Source organism: Paramisgurnus dabryanus, chromosome 3, assembly GCF_030506205.2.
Source record: "Paramisgurnus dabryanus chromosome 3, PD_genome_1.1, whole genome shotgun sequence".
Lineage (NCBI taxonomy): Eukaryota > Metazoa > Chordata > Actinopteri > Cypriniformes > Cobitidae > Paramisgurnus > Paramisgurnus dabryanus.
Window position 1 is genome coordinate 31,103,838 of NC_133339.1, and position 12,563 is coordinate 31,116,400.

At 37.5% G+C, this 12,563-nt stretch overlaps 3 protein-coding genes across 3 annotated transcripts; 1 reads left to right on the forward strand and 2 right to left on the reverse strand.

Moving 5' to 3' along the window:
* Positions 1-119: 119 nt before the first annotated feature.
* On the reverse strand, positions 120-1,699 carry ndufab1b (NADH:ubiquinone oxidoreductase subunit AB1b). Its single transcript, XM_065275319.2, has 5 exons — positions 1,507-1,699; positions 917-1,039; positions 634-721; positions 397-502; positions 120-310 (listed from the first exon to the last, which is right to left on the reverse strand). Exons 1-4 carry the CDS (start codon positions 1,675-1,677, stop codon positions 411-413), a joined length of 474 nt encoding a protein of 157 aa, XP_065131391.1. The 5' UTR covers positions 1,678-1,699; the 3' UTR covers positions 120-310; positions 397-410.
* A 355-nt stretch (positions 1,700-2,054) lies between these two features.
* Positions 2,055-4,613, forward strand: rpusd1 (RNA pseudouridine synthase domain containing 1). The gene is made up of 6 exons (XM_065275216.2): positions 2,055-2,346; positions 2,452-2,645; positions 2,734-2,857; positions 2,952-3,054; positions 3,166-3,267; positions 3,357-4,613. Exons 2-6 carry the CDS (start codon positions 2,464-2,466, stop codon positions 3,734-3,736), a joined length of 891 nt encoding a protein of 296 aa, XP_065131288.1. The 5' UTR covers positions 2,055-2,346; positions 2,452-2,463; the 3' UTR covers positions 3,737-4,613.
* Positions 4,614-5,254: 641 nt separating this feature from the next.
* On the reverse strand, positions 5,255-6,895 carry dctn5 (dynactin 5). The gene is made up of 6 exons (XM_065275227.2): positions 6,768-6,895; positions 6,553-6,621; positions 6,332-6,450; positions 6,096-6,207; positions 5,898-6,000; positions 5,255-5,628 (listed from the first exon to the last, which is right to left on the reverse strand). Exons 1-6 carry the CDS (start codon positions 6,813-6,815, stop codon positions 5,531-5,533), a joined length of 549 nt encoding a protein of 182 aa, XP_065131299.1. The 5' UTR covers positions 6,816-6,895; the 3' UTR covers positions 5,255-5,530.
* Positions 6,896-12,563: the final 5,668 nt, after the last annotated feature.

Genomic DNA, 12,563 nt, shown 5'->3' on the forward strand with positions numbered 1-12,563 from the left:
TTTAAAATTCTGCACTGACATTAACAAGTGGCATTGACCTTGAAATTAGGTAGCAGTAATACTCCCCAACCACTAGAGGGACTAGTGAAGTCTCATTTGTGACAAGAAAAATAAATGAATTACTATTTGTTTTGGATTTATTTGTAGCTGAAGCTCACAAGAGTTTATAGTGACATTTTCATTAAATACAACAGTACACATGACAAGCAGTTGATTGAATAATAGAGAAAATATGGTATGAAACTGAACACTGCCCCGATACAGCTGATCCATATCCATATTGTTTGTCAATGCGGTCAATCTTCTGTACCTGACAAAATGAAAGGGAAAAACCATGAGACGATGTTATAAATGTACTATGTAAGGTATAGTGTGTTAATAACGGTGTATACTCACCTCACAATGTGCTTTTATTCATACACATCTTTTTTATCTCCAATGTACTGTACGATCTCCGCAGGAGTCATAAGCTTCTCAGCCTCTGCATCTGGAATCTCAAATCCTGTGGATGATCAATGTTTTAAGCGGTCAAAATGTTGTGAACATAAGCAAATAAATTAACAATAACTTGATAAAAATGAGTACTTCATGGTTTTCAGCAATATCAGAAATACAGGACAAACTCATACTCACCAAACTCATCTTCCATAGCCATTATAATCTCCACCTGGTCCAAGCTGTCCAGTCCCAAATCTTTCATGAAATGAGATGTCGTTTGAAGCTTAGAGGGGGAAAAGTAAATCAGACTGATGGTGGATGAACAGCATGACATTTTTTATTGACAAACACTTGTGTTAAATGTAAACAAATTTTCTAGTATTGTAAAAATAAATCTCTATACACTAAGGTGCCATATATAATGTAGATACCTACATATTTACCCATGCAGTGTTGCACAAAACATAAAATCGCTCACCTTCTCAGGACTGATCTTGTCATATAGTTTAAGGACATACATAACACGATCTTGGATGCTCTCTAATGTAAGGGGTGGAAGATCCCCATATTGCCGACACAGCTGAAGAGATGGACCAGAAACCTAGACACGTGCAACACAAAGATCATAGTCTCAATCATTTATTAATTTTAAATATTAAAGTACAATTAGAAAAGCAGCAACATATGACTGCGAGGACACATAAAGCCATGTGCTATATTATTTAGGTTGCATTTCTTAACCTTGGCAAGAAGACGACACAATATCCCACATGAAAATATGGTATACCGTTTACCATAGTATATTTTCATGTGGGTACCAAAAACAGCCTGGTTCCGGATAGGTACTAGCATTACTGTACATAATTATACCACTTTTTAAAAGTCTTGCAGGTGATAACCTCAAACCAGCCCCAACTTAAAGCTCAATGATGTATATTTTCAATGACACCGCAAACTTTTAAAGACCGGTCGCCCACTCTAATGCACGAATAGCAAAGACAGAGGTAGGTCAATGATAATCCAGCAACAGCAGGCCAGACAAACATTGTCCATCTTCAGAAAGCTCACCCGCACTAGTTCCGTGCATCTCGTCCGCTGATGGCATGAGACGACACACAGCGATCGCTGGTTTGACACGAGGGACGCACAGGCGGTTCTCGTGAGCACATTACCATGACTTAACCTTGCAGAAGAGCGAGCAACGGAGCGCACACACTGTGCAAGCGCACGAGACGCCATGTTTGTGAATATCAGTCCCACAATTCACTGCGACAACTGCAGGTAAGTATGACACAAGACGTGTCGGACTTCATGCAATGCCTCGCAGACCGATCAGCGTGTGAGATCACAGTACCGCGAGAGCTGTAGGCGTGCGTATTTTCTTTTCGCATTTTATTTGAACGTATTTTAACTTTACACTGTTAAAATAGGTAATTTATTAATTAACCAAGATAAATGCGTACAATTATTTTTAATAATGTTCTATATGTGATTTATATGAGTTTAATCAATTAGAATTTTTATTTAGTTATACTTCCATACCAGTGCTTCATACTCATGTCCAACAGGTGGCGGTAAATGAACCTTTACATCGATTTGCCATCCGCCATAAAACTTTAAAGAAGAAGACTTTTAATTTGAAATAACAACACATTACACAAGTTAATTCAGTAAAGCATCTCTGATATCTAACGATAGTTACGTTTAAATTATTTTTGCACAACCAAAGAAAAACATACATTTGCACGATCCTGTGTTTACTCTAATGAAGATTTGCTTCACGCTTCTTGGATGTAAATAACGCACCTCCTGTTCCAGCATGCATCCTGCTGTTAATCCGACAACAAAACAGTTCAAGCTGGATCAATAAGAGTACAAGTAGAAGATAACGCATTTCATTTTGATTAGGTATGAAACGTCTGTACTGTGAGAAATCAGATCATCCACTAACACTTTAAAGTTTGTTTGCGATATTGTCAAAATATTTACATGTTCACTGATGCTGTTTTGCAGGGGAAAGTGACCATGGAGCCTGCGAGTCTGGAGAATCTGTGCGTTTTGTACCACAGTGCAAACTATATTGTTGTTAACAAACACTGGGACATCCGTATTGACAGTAAAATGTGGTATGAGAAGCAGACTGTCCAGAGTCAACTAAAGCATCACTTCCCAGAGCTTGCAGATCCTGGCACCTACTATGGCTTCAGGTCTTTTTTTGACACTTTTTCTGAATAACTTGAGAAAAAATGTATATGTGATCAAATTTCATATGTTGTTAATATTCTCTTTTCAAAGGTTTTGTCATCAGCTGGATTTCTCCACCAGTGGAGCTTTGTGTGTAGCACTGAACAAGGCTGCAGCAGGGCAGGCATACCGCTGTTTTAAAGGGCGACTGGTTACCAAAGCTTATATTGCATTGGTAGTGTGACTGGCTTTCACAGTATCTTGCAGATGTAATTTGAGATATATATTTTGATTACAAAGCATATACAGACTTTAATTTTCTTGTGCAGGTTCGTGGCACTGTGGCTGAGGAAAAAATGACCCTGGAGTTTGCAATCGGCAAGAACACAACTGAGGGCAAGACCCATATGATGTGCATTGAAGAAGCAGAAGGTCAGTCTCCTGTATTAAATACTATGTAAACAATGTTATAAAAGTTTTATTATTTACTATCATTGCTTTTAAATGGACATAAGTGCTGCTGTTTTCTTTTCTATGCTGTAGGATGTGAAAATCCAAAGCCCTGCCAGACAAAACTTACCGTTTTAGAGCATGGATCATATGAAGGAGATCCGGTCACAAAAGTGCTTTTACAGCCTATGACAGGTATCAAACTGAGATTTAGGTATACACAATAGGTAAAGTATAGATAAAGATGCATAAACTGATTTAACAAGTATGCAATTGCTTTACAGGACGGACGCACCAGCTCCGAGTCCACTGTAGTTCTATTGGCCACCCTATAGTGGGAGACTACACCTACAGTCTACGCACAGACAACACTCCTTATCGCATGATGCTGCATGCATATTTCCTGCATATTCCACTAGAGAATGAACCAATTCAAGTCATAGCCCCAGATCCTTTTCTGCCCAGCCTCGACTCCAAATGGGCACCACAAAGATGTGTGAACACTTCCGATGGTTTACTTGAGGTTATTTTAACAGAGGCAAAAGCTGAGATGAAACAGAGCCAAGAGGAACCAAAGACAATGCACAAGAGGAGCAGCCCAGTGGAGAGTGAGGAACATGCGGCTCAGTGTCAGCAGTGGCTACGTGAATGGAATCTGGACTGATGAACTTGAGAAACTGAATCTGGTTTATCAGAACTACTGATGATACACCACAATGATTTTCCAGCTCCACAGATTTAAACTCGTAATATTTGCCTCCTCCTTATAAAGGCAGCTTGCCAGTGCTTCTCAAAAACAGTATTTGGACAGAAATGAGGGAATGTGTACAATTGCTAATTGTAAGAAAATTTACCTTTATGGTTCAAAGTTTTATGCTTTTAAATCAAAAAATCTTAAATTATGTTTTTAAATATGTTTTATCTGTTTTTGTTATAGTTTATGGAAGTAAATCATAATGTTTTAGTGCCTTTAAAGGAGCCTAGAGGTACATCCTTTTTTTTAAAGTTCCTTTATAATATCCTTATAATTGAATTATAATATTGAATTGTATGCAACACAGTAGAATATCAATTCTTTGCATCATCAAACTACTGTGGTCCAAACAGTCCCTACCTAAAAAAATAGAAATGCTGCTTTAGACAGTGAAGTGTATTTTGTTAGATTTCTTAAGCTGGTACATATTTGGAAGACTTCTGTAGAGTATCTAAAATGTTATTTCAGGAAAGCAAAGCCCCTAAAAAAACACACTAAAATGATTTAGTATTTATACATAAAAAACATTTATTAACAACTGTAATAATCGGCTTTTGCACACAGGACACATGTAGTGTTGCAAAGTCATGATCCAGCTGAGCATTTTAATAAATAGAGGCCATTTAGTCTATAAGCTGATCATTGAGTCTTTTTTTCTTTAAGTATTTTTCTAAGCAATGTGTGCATTGGCATAAGATCCATTAAAGGAATAGTCTACTCATTTTCAATATTAAAATATGTTATTACCTTAACTAAGAACTGTTGAATCATCCCTCTATCATCTGTGTGTGTGCACGTAAGCACTGGAGCGCGCTGCGACGCTACGATAGCATTTAGCTTAGCCCCATTCATTCAATGCTGCCATTTAGAGATAAAGTTAGAAGTGACCAAACACATCAACGTTTTTCCTATTTAAGACGAGTAGTTATACGAGCAAGTTTGGTGGTACAAAATAAAACATAGCGCTTTTCTAAGCGGATTTAAAAGAGTAACTATATTTTATGGCGTAATAGAACTTTTGGGAGTACTTCGACTTGGCGCAGTAACACCCTCCCTCTCCCATTATGAGAGTGAGAAGGGGAGCGGACTTTTCAGGCGAGTCGAAGTACTCCCAAAAGTGCTATTACGCCATAAAATATAGTTCCTCTTTTAAATCCGCTTAGAAAAGCGCTACGTTTTATTTTGTACCACCAAACTTGCTCGTATAACTACTCGTCTTAAATAGGAAAAACGTTGATGTGTTTGGTCACTTCTAACTTTATCTCTAAATGGCAGCATTGAATGAATGGGGCTAAGCTAAATGCTATCGTAGCGTCGCAGCGCGCTCCAGTGCGTACGTGCACACACACAGATGATAGAGGGATGATTCAACAGTTCTTAGTTAAGGTAATAACATATTTTAATATTGAAAATGAGTAGACTATTCCTTTAACAGAGATCTACGCATACTGACATGAAATGCAGGTACTGTAAGATATGGTTTGTGTCTTACTTATATTTTCTATATTGTATAGCTATAATCACAAACAAGGATTTAACTGCAAGTAGGTACATCTGTGCATATGAACAGAAATTATGGCAGACATTATAGAAAAGATGCATGTTGCTCTTCATGTTTTTTTTTTAAACTGGAACCTAGAGCACAGGATGGGGGAATAGTCCATTAGTGCCTTTGGTCCCAGAGAGAAACATTCAAGTTTAGTCCTAAATCTGACTGAGAGGGAGGAACTTCTGGTAGTAACTCTTGGTAACATCGATCATCAGTTCCTGTGTACATTCAGGGAGCTCTCCTGAAAACAAACCTGAAATATACAACCAAAGAAAGATTTGGTCATGTCAAAGATTAAAATCAATGACTGAATCAAACTTTGATGCTCATAATAAGATTAGGAGAGTTTAGCCTGGATTTCACAGACGGGGTCACAAATAAATCCACTTTTGTACCTTGCCATGTAATAATAACATCATGACTTATAAACAATAAAATAAATGAATAAATTCAAATGTTGGGAACAATCCAAATATAGATTGAAGTCTGAAATATATTGAAGAGTATATATAGGGCACCCACCTGGACAACCAGAAAATACTGTGAATGGAGGTACGACTGTCTCTGGTGGAAGTACAGTATTATCCAATACCTTACAACAGTCCTTCAAGACGCAGCGACGGCCCTAAAATAAAATAAAAAATTGCCATGAGCACCACCATATCAGTTACTACCAATAACAAAGTAATGGCAGAATGTGAATGGGAGACTACAACTTACTATCACACAGTTTTTGCCAATGTGGACATATGACCCTATCTGTGCAGCATTGACAACGCAGTCCTCCTCTATAAACACATGGTCCCCAATATGTAGAGGGAAGAAAGCTACCCTAATATATAACAAAAAGTGAAATTAACACATTGTAAGTATAATTTATAATTGGCACAGATAAATGCATTTAAATCAGCTGCAATAATCTAATAATAAGCATTAAATATACAAAAACTGCTCACCCTTTACTGAACTTCTTGAAAGGTGGCCGGATTACGCTACGACTTTTAATGACACAGTGTCGTCCAACTCTGACATTAGCAAGATCTCCTCTGATGATACAGTCATTCATCACTATAGTCTAAAAAAGCACACATAACACAGACAGTTAAAGCTTTTGTACATGACACGAATTATCAAAATGGCAGATTCACACAGATTTAAGATGAGAAAGCTCACTTACTTTTCCATTGAGGACAATGTTTTGACTACCGCACAGAACTGACTGTCTGCTGACTTTATTACCCGATGCCTGCACAGATCACATAGAGTTAGCGTTACTATAACGGCGTACAAATATGTAAGAAAAGCTTTTGATACAGAAGATAATTTATTGTGATGGTTAAATCATGTGTTGCTTGCAAACTCATGACTACGCGATCGATTTTATTTACGTACCGTCTCGATGTATTCTGCCTTGTTGTATAATATTTCACACAGCTCCATATCTGCAAATTTGTATTGTTTTGCTAGCGGTGCTCTTCCGATGACTAGAAGCTGTCAACCGCTCCCTCGCAGTTTCCGCTTCCGGTTAGTACCATGCAGCGCTAGCCGAAGAACATAATTCTGCGTTTTTTAATCCGTGTCTTTGTTTGTGTAGAAAAGCATGCTTGTATAATGTTGTAAGCATTTATTGTTGTTTAAAAGATTACATTTTTTAAAATTATTTTTAACATCCAAAAACGTGCATATTTCTAACCTGCCAAACTCGATTGAACCACAAGATGGCGATGCTTCATCGTGTTCTCAGCTTGATACTTAAGGTAATATTCTTTGATGATAATTTGCTAAAATCCCTTTCTGTCCATTTAAAAATAACCTTAAAATAAGCAAAAATTTCTATAGCGGGAAATACACAACCCCCTTACCTGGACTAAAATGACTGCTCAAATATGGAGCGTCGTGTAAGACAGTTTGTCATAATTTTGACAGTTATACAATATCGAAGATCAGTTATCATAAAATTATAGAAAAGGTCACATATGCCAACGTGTTGACTTTTTCACCAGCAAAGTACTTTTTAGCTTAGATAAGTGAGTGATTACACATTTGCTTTGTTATATGACTATACACAACAGTGCACAATCCATCCACCACCAGGAACTGTTTATGCGTCTCCAAGCACGCGGCTATCTTTTGATTTTAACATAAGCAAGACATAATAGACTTATAAGCAGATGTCAAATATCTCCAGGCTGTTTAAATCAACTGTTATTTAGATTTGTGTCATCCTTTCACTGTTTTCATGACCAAATGTGGTATTTGCAATGTCTCTTTCGTTTTTGTCAGGGCTTTTAATAGCAATGTATTTTCATACATTACTTCAACTGATGCATGCTTCACTTAGCAGTAAAGCTCTCTGTGTTCGCTGAGTTAAAAATAATTCAGGGGTCAGAGTGTCAGGAGAATGTGGTTTTAGGTACTTTATGTATTGTGTGCGTGTTTGTGGACCATCATCCTACAGTAGTGATGGATAAAAGCGACTGAAATGCAATGGCCAGGGTTTAGGGCTTTACATAATGCATACAGCCTCCATGTCTGTGGGCGACTCAAACCGCAATAATCTGTTCAAAAGAGCCACTGCAGCCAAACTCAGGACTACATTAAGTGCTGGTGTGTTGAAATGATTTGTTTTGCCTGTGCTGATAGTAAGCATACCCATTTCTCTCCGTAATTCAGTTGTTATTTATTTTGCTATATCTCTTTTTTTCTCTCAATCTGCAAGCAATCTTGATTCAGAGTGTGTAGGGTTTCTTCGCTTAGGAGCTGTTATGCAATGCTTGCTGTTTTTGGGAAAATGCTATCTAATGCCATTCCCTTTGCAACTTCATCATATGTATCCAGTTATATTTACCTGCTGTTGTGTCAGCTGATATGAGTGCTTGGCCTGGCATGCATGATCTATAAATCAATGAAAATATGGATTTATTCACATCCAGTCATTTTAGCATTGTTATCAACTAAATATTTATATTTCAATTATGTATTAAATATATTTTTATTCTATCCGACACCATGCTTTTGTTTCTGAAAACAATGGACACCTTTGAGGTTTCTCCAGCACTGTGTCCTGTCCTTGGTTCTCCACAGTGAGGTGACCTGATTTCCAGGCACTGATGGAAAGGACTTTCTCAGTGGAGGTTAAGGCAGCCCATCTGAGTCACACTTTTTACCTGCTTCATTTATAAGCACCATCACACCGAATGTCCCTTTCCTCTTTTAACATCAGTTCAGAGTTTAAAGGAAGCCTTCTCGGACTGAATGGAATTTATACGTGCTTATACTGTACATATGTTTTGCAGGATCTGTAAGATGAAAAAGCAAGCGTGAACAAATATTAAACATAAGCTTCTCTGTATAATTACTTTCCTCACGAAGCTGCATAACAAATATTTACAGGTATTCAAAAGACAAAGTAATACGTTTATTTAAACACAGTTTTTCATGTTTAAATATTTACACTGTTTTAAATGAGTTGCCTCAATGAGCAGGTGATAGCTGCGTGTCAACATCATCATGGGACATCAACATGTGCAAAACGTGGGAAACCATGTGATAAAGATCAAGAGGTATGTAATGTTTGCATTGAAGCAAACATTTATTTTACAGCACTGGATAAACAATCAGTCATGTCACATTTTGAAGCATGTCAGTAGTGGTGAAATGTTGGTTTTAAACTGTTTTAACTATTGCACATCCAGTAGTTCTGAAATACACCATCATTATCATGTCTGCATTAATAATAATTCATTAATATTTCATCTTAAACATGCAAATACAATTAAATGTTTCCAAGAGTTGCATAATCATGTTACATTTTCAGACTGATCTGACGGAAAGTCGCATTATAATCACAAAAATTAGATTTTAATCGTGTCCATGGCACGAAATTCAGCTTTTTTCGTGCCTTGAGCACGAATTTGTTTTTCGTGTCACTCACACAAATTTCTATAAATAGTTTTTCGTGTGCATTGCACAACTTTTTTTGTTTAATTTTATGTATTGTTTTCTCATTGGTTTTTCCTTGCTTGAGGTTGGGGTTAGAATCACTTTCTGTTACATTTTTAGACATCCTAACCCAAACCCCAACTCCAGGCGAGAATAGTTTTAAAAGAGGAAGAAAAACATGTAGAAACCAATACATAAAAGTACATCCCTACCCAAACCCCATCTAACCCCGACCCCAAGCGACAATGATAAAAAAAAAATAGAAACAATGCATAAAATGACCCGAAAAAGAAAGTTGTGCTACAGACATGAAAATCTATTTATAAAAAATTGTGGGAGTGACACGAAAAAGACATTCGTGCTCAAAGCTGAATTTCATGCCATGGACATAAATAAATCAATAAAAATTTTCATGACTATAACAAAGCCCAAATTTGGGTGAGGATGTCATTGTGGTCACAGAAGCACTGATGTTGCATAACATCAGCGCTACAACACACACACACACACACACACACACACACACACACACACACAGTTTTACCTTTACGTCAATTTGCGAGTGGTTAGCGTTAACAATCATGCATAAAAGGACCTGTGATGAAACATGCTTGATGCTTTCATGATGACATCAAAGTAAAGCAATCTGTTAGATGTATCCACAGTACAGGCCTGACATCTGTTGACATCTGGCTAGTGTGTCACATTGACATCTTTGTTGAGGTCTCAAGCCAACTGGCCAATGTGTCCTACCAAAGGGAATTGTTCAGACACACACGCCCTAACAGTCTCTGGCCAGCAGACCTGTGGAGCAATACTAAAATCTCTCTGTCTCTCTCCATAAGCCATCGGCACAATGGAGGGGTCTTTTCTCCAGGCCCGGTGTGAAGAGCCGATCAAGACCACCAATTGGGGTTTTCCTCTGATCAATGAGATTGCTCTGCTCCTGGGACTCCTGTATGGCTTTCTCAACTTTCCCGATCTCACACAAAGAGCCCTGGAGCAACCCATCATCAGTAAGAGTGATGGGCAGACATTTGTATTTGGACGAATGCAGCGGTCATGAGGTCATCTATTATATCATCAGCATATGTAAGTATCCTACATTTTGAACCTAGATGATACACACAGTGGCCAGTTTGGTTTTAATTTTTGTATAATGCGTTAAAAGACTAAACCTCCAGGAATAGGTTTTGAGGTGTGAATGGTGAATCATACTTCAGTACTGCTGGAGGAGGACTGGGATGTGTCACCACCACACAGGATAGCCTTGTGTTTTCAGTCCAGCGCAAGGGACAGAAATTAGTCATAGTTATCATAGCATATTATCATGTCTGCTCGAGTGAATCATTTTTATATTGGAGTTTTATAAATATTATGTTACGCAAACCAGGCTGGAGTCTTTTCAGCTTGAGAAAAGTGGGTGCCTTTGTAAATAAAAAAGGAAAGATTAGTTTTTCCAAATGACTTACAAACAGAAACTGTATATCCGGTTGTGCATATATGAAATGAATGAGTCTTACTTGTGTAATTTTTGTTAAAGATTGTAAAGATTTATGTGGGGTGCCTATTTACCCTTCTACTGTAATATTTTTTCATCTCAATAACTATTTATCCACACATTTCATACATTATTAAACACAAACGGATTAAATTTCATGTCGTCTATTTAAGTTGTTGCTTCGCTTCATGTTCACATGTCTTGTTTGAACAATTTACAAGATAAATTGGGTTTAATTTAACCCTACATATCACCTATGTAGCACCTGTGTAGAACCATATTGTGCTATATAGAACCATATTTGGTCCTATAGTGGTGCTATATCACCCCCGGATGGTTCTTCATAGGTGCTTTATAGGTTTGATATAGCACTAAAAATGGTTCCCCTATGATTACGAGGTTTTAGTGCTTTTAAACAACCCAGCATGTTTAGAGTGTATCTTTAATCTAAATAATGTTTAAATTGGTAATTACAGATGTTATTTAATGGTCAGATATGTCTCTATTATCAGTAATATGGGCTTGTTCTTAATCTTTTGTGATTAAAGTAAATATGGAGGTTGGATGATGTGATTGGTGTTTAGGGGACAGAGAATGAAAAACCATTTTTACCTTGTCTTTGTTGAATAATGGTAGTCTACCAGCAGAGATGGGACCAAGTCACACATGTGCAAGTCTCAAGTAAGTCTCAAGTCTGAACCTTCAAGTCTCAAGTAAGTCCCAAGTATTTTTTTCTTGGGCAAGTCAAGTCAAGTCGAGTCACAGGCTATGTCAAGTCAAGTCAAGTCCTGTAGTAGGTCAAGTCAAGTCCAAGTCAAGTCACCTTATTATTGTATTTTACCTGCAGAATCTGATCTTAATAAAGTGACAAGATATACAGTAAGTAACTATCAGTAAATTACAATAATTTGGATTTGCATTGTAAATACTCATGTTCAGTAAAATACATCTTGGAATCAAACAAAATTGTAACTTCATAAATTATTTATTTTTCACTTCTGCCAACCGTGTTTGAAATTTTCCACAGTGAGTCCATAAAACAAATAACAGCTTAACATCCAACAGACCCCTTTTTGAACACCTCCCTCTCTCTCAAACACAGTTTATGTACAACATTAAACTTTGTTACATTCTCTCTCTCTCTCTCTCTCTCTCTCTCTCTCTCTCTCTCTCTCTCTCTCTCTCTCTCTCTCTCTCAAACATGTGCCCAGAAAAAACGAGCGTGTCGCACCTCTTTTGTTCGCGCGCCTAAATTTGAAATAACGAACTTGAGCGCGCAAAAGACGCGACATGTGAACCGCCCCTAACAATGTAGAATCAAGTAATTTTTCTCTGTGTGTGTGTTCAGGTGGCAAACTTGAAAAAGAAGTATTCAAAAATAAAAATAAGTATTTTAAAAAATAAATCAAAATTATTTTGCCCACATTTGTCCCCAACACAGTATGATGAGGGCTACATTAGCTATTATTACATTAGCTAACTACCAACTAACCAGATATTAACAAATTGACAAGCACTTACTGGGCATAATGGCTCTTTAAATGATGAACGAAATTGGAGGTTGCCGTCTGGCTGCCTGTGATTTTAATGTTGCATGTCTTGCAACGCACTGTTCGTCTTTTGCCATCTTGTTGAAGCCAAAAGCGATGTCCCTCCGTACCCCTCGGGCTGACATGTTAATATCTGATCTAAGTGGGCGTGGTGTGCGTAAGGTACGAGAGGGCATGACTGATGATAGTGTCGTG

Coding starts and splice junctions, on each gene's coding strand:
- ndufab1b (XM_065275319.2), bottom strand. CDS start 1,677: ATGGCGTCTCGTGCGCTTGCACAGTGTGTGCGCTCCGTTGCTCGCTCT. Junction 1,040..1,506: donor GATGCACGGAACTAGTGCGG/GTGAGCTTTCTG, acceptor GCACGTGTCTAG/GTTTCTGGTCCATCTCTTCA. Junction 503..633: donor GGCTATGGAAGATGAGTTTG/GTGAGTATGAGT, acceptor GATCATCCACAG/GATTTGAGATTCCAGATGCA.
- rpusd1 (XM_065275216.2), top strand. CDS start 2,464: ATGGAGCCTGCGAGTCTGGAGAATCTGTGCGTTTTGTACCACAGTGCA. Junction 2,646..2,733: donor GGCACCTACTATGGCTTCAG/GTCTTTTTTTGA, acceptor CTCTTTTCAAAG/GTTTTGTCATCAGCTGGATT. Junction 3,268..3,356: donor GCTTTTACAGCCTATGACAG/GTATCAAACTGA, acceptor ATTGCTTTACAG/GACGGACGCACCAGCTCCGA.
- dctn5 (XM_065275227.2), bottom strand. CDS start 6,815: ATGGAGCTGTGTGAAATATTATACAACAAGGCAGAATACATCGAGACG. Junction 6,001..6,095: donor TTGGCAAAAACTGTGTGATA/GTAAGTTGTAGT, acceptor ATTTTATTTTAG/GGCCGTCGCTGCGTCTTGAA. Junction 5,629..5,897: donor AGTATTTTCTGGTTGTCCAG/GTGGGTGCCCTA, acceptor TGTATATTTCAG/GTTTGTTTTCAGGAGAGCTC.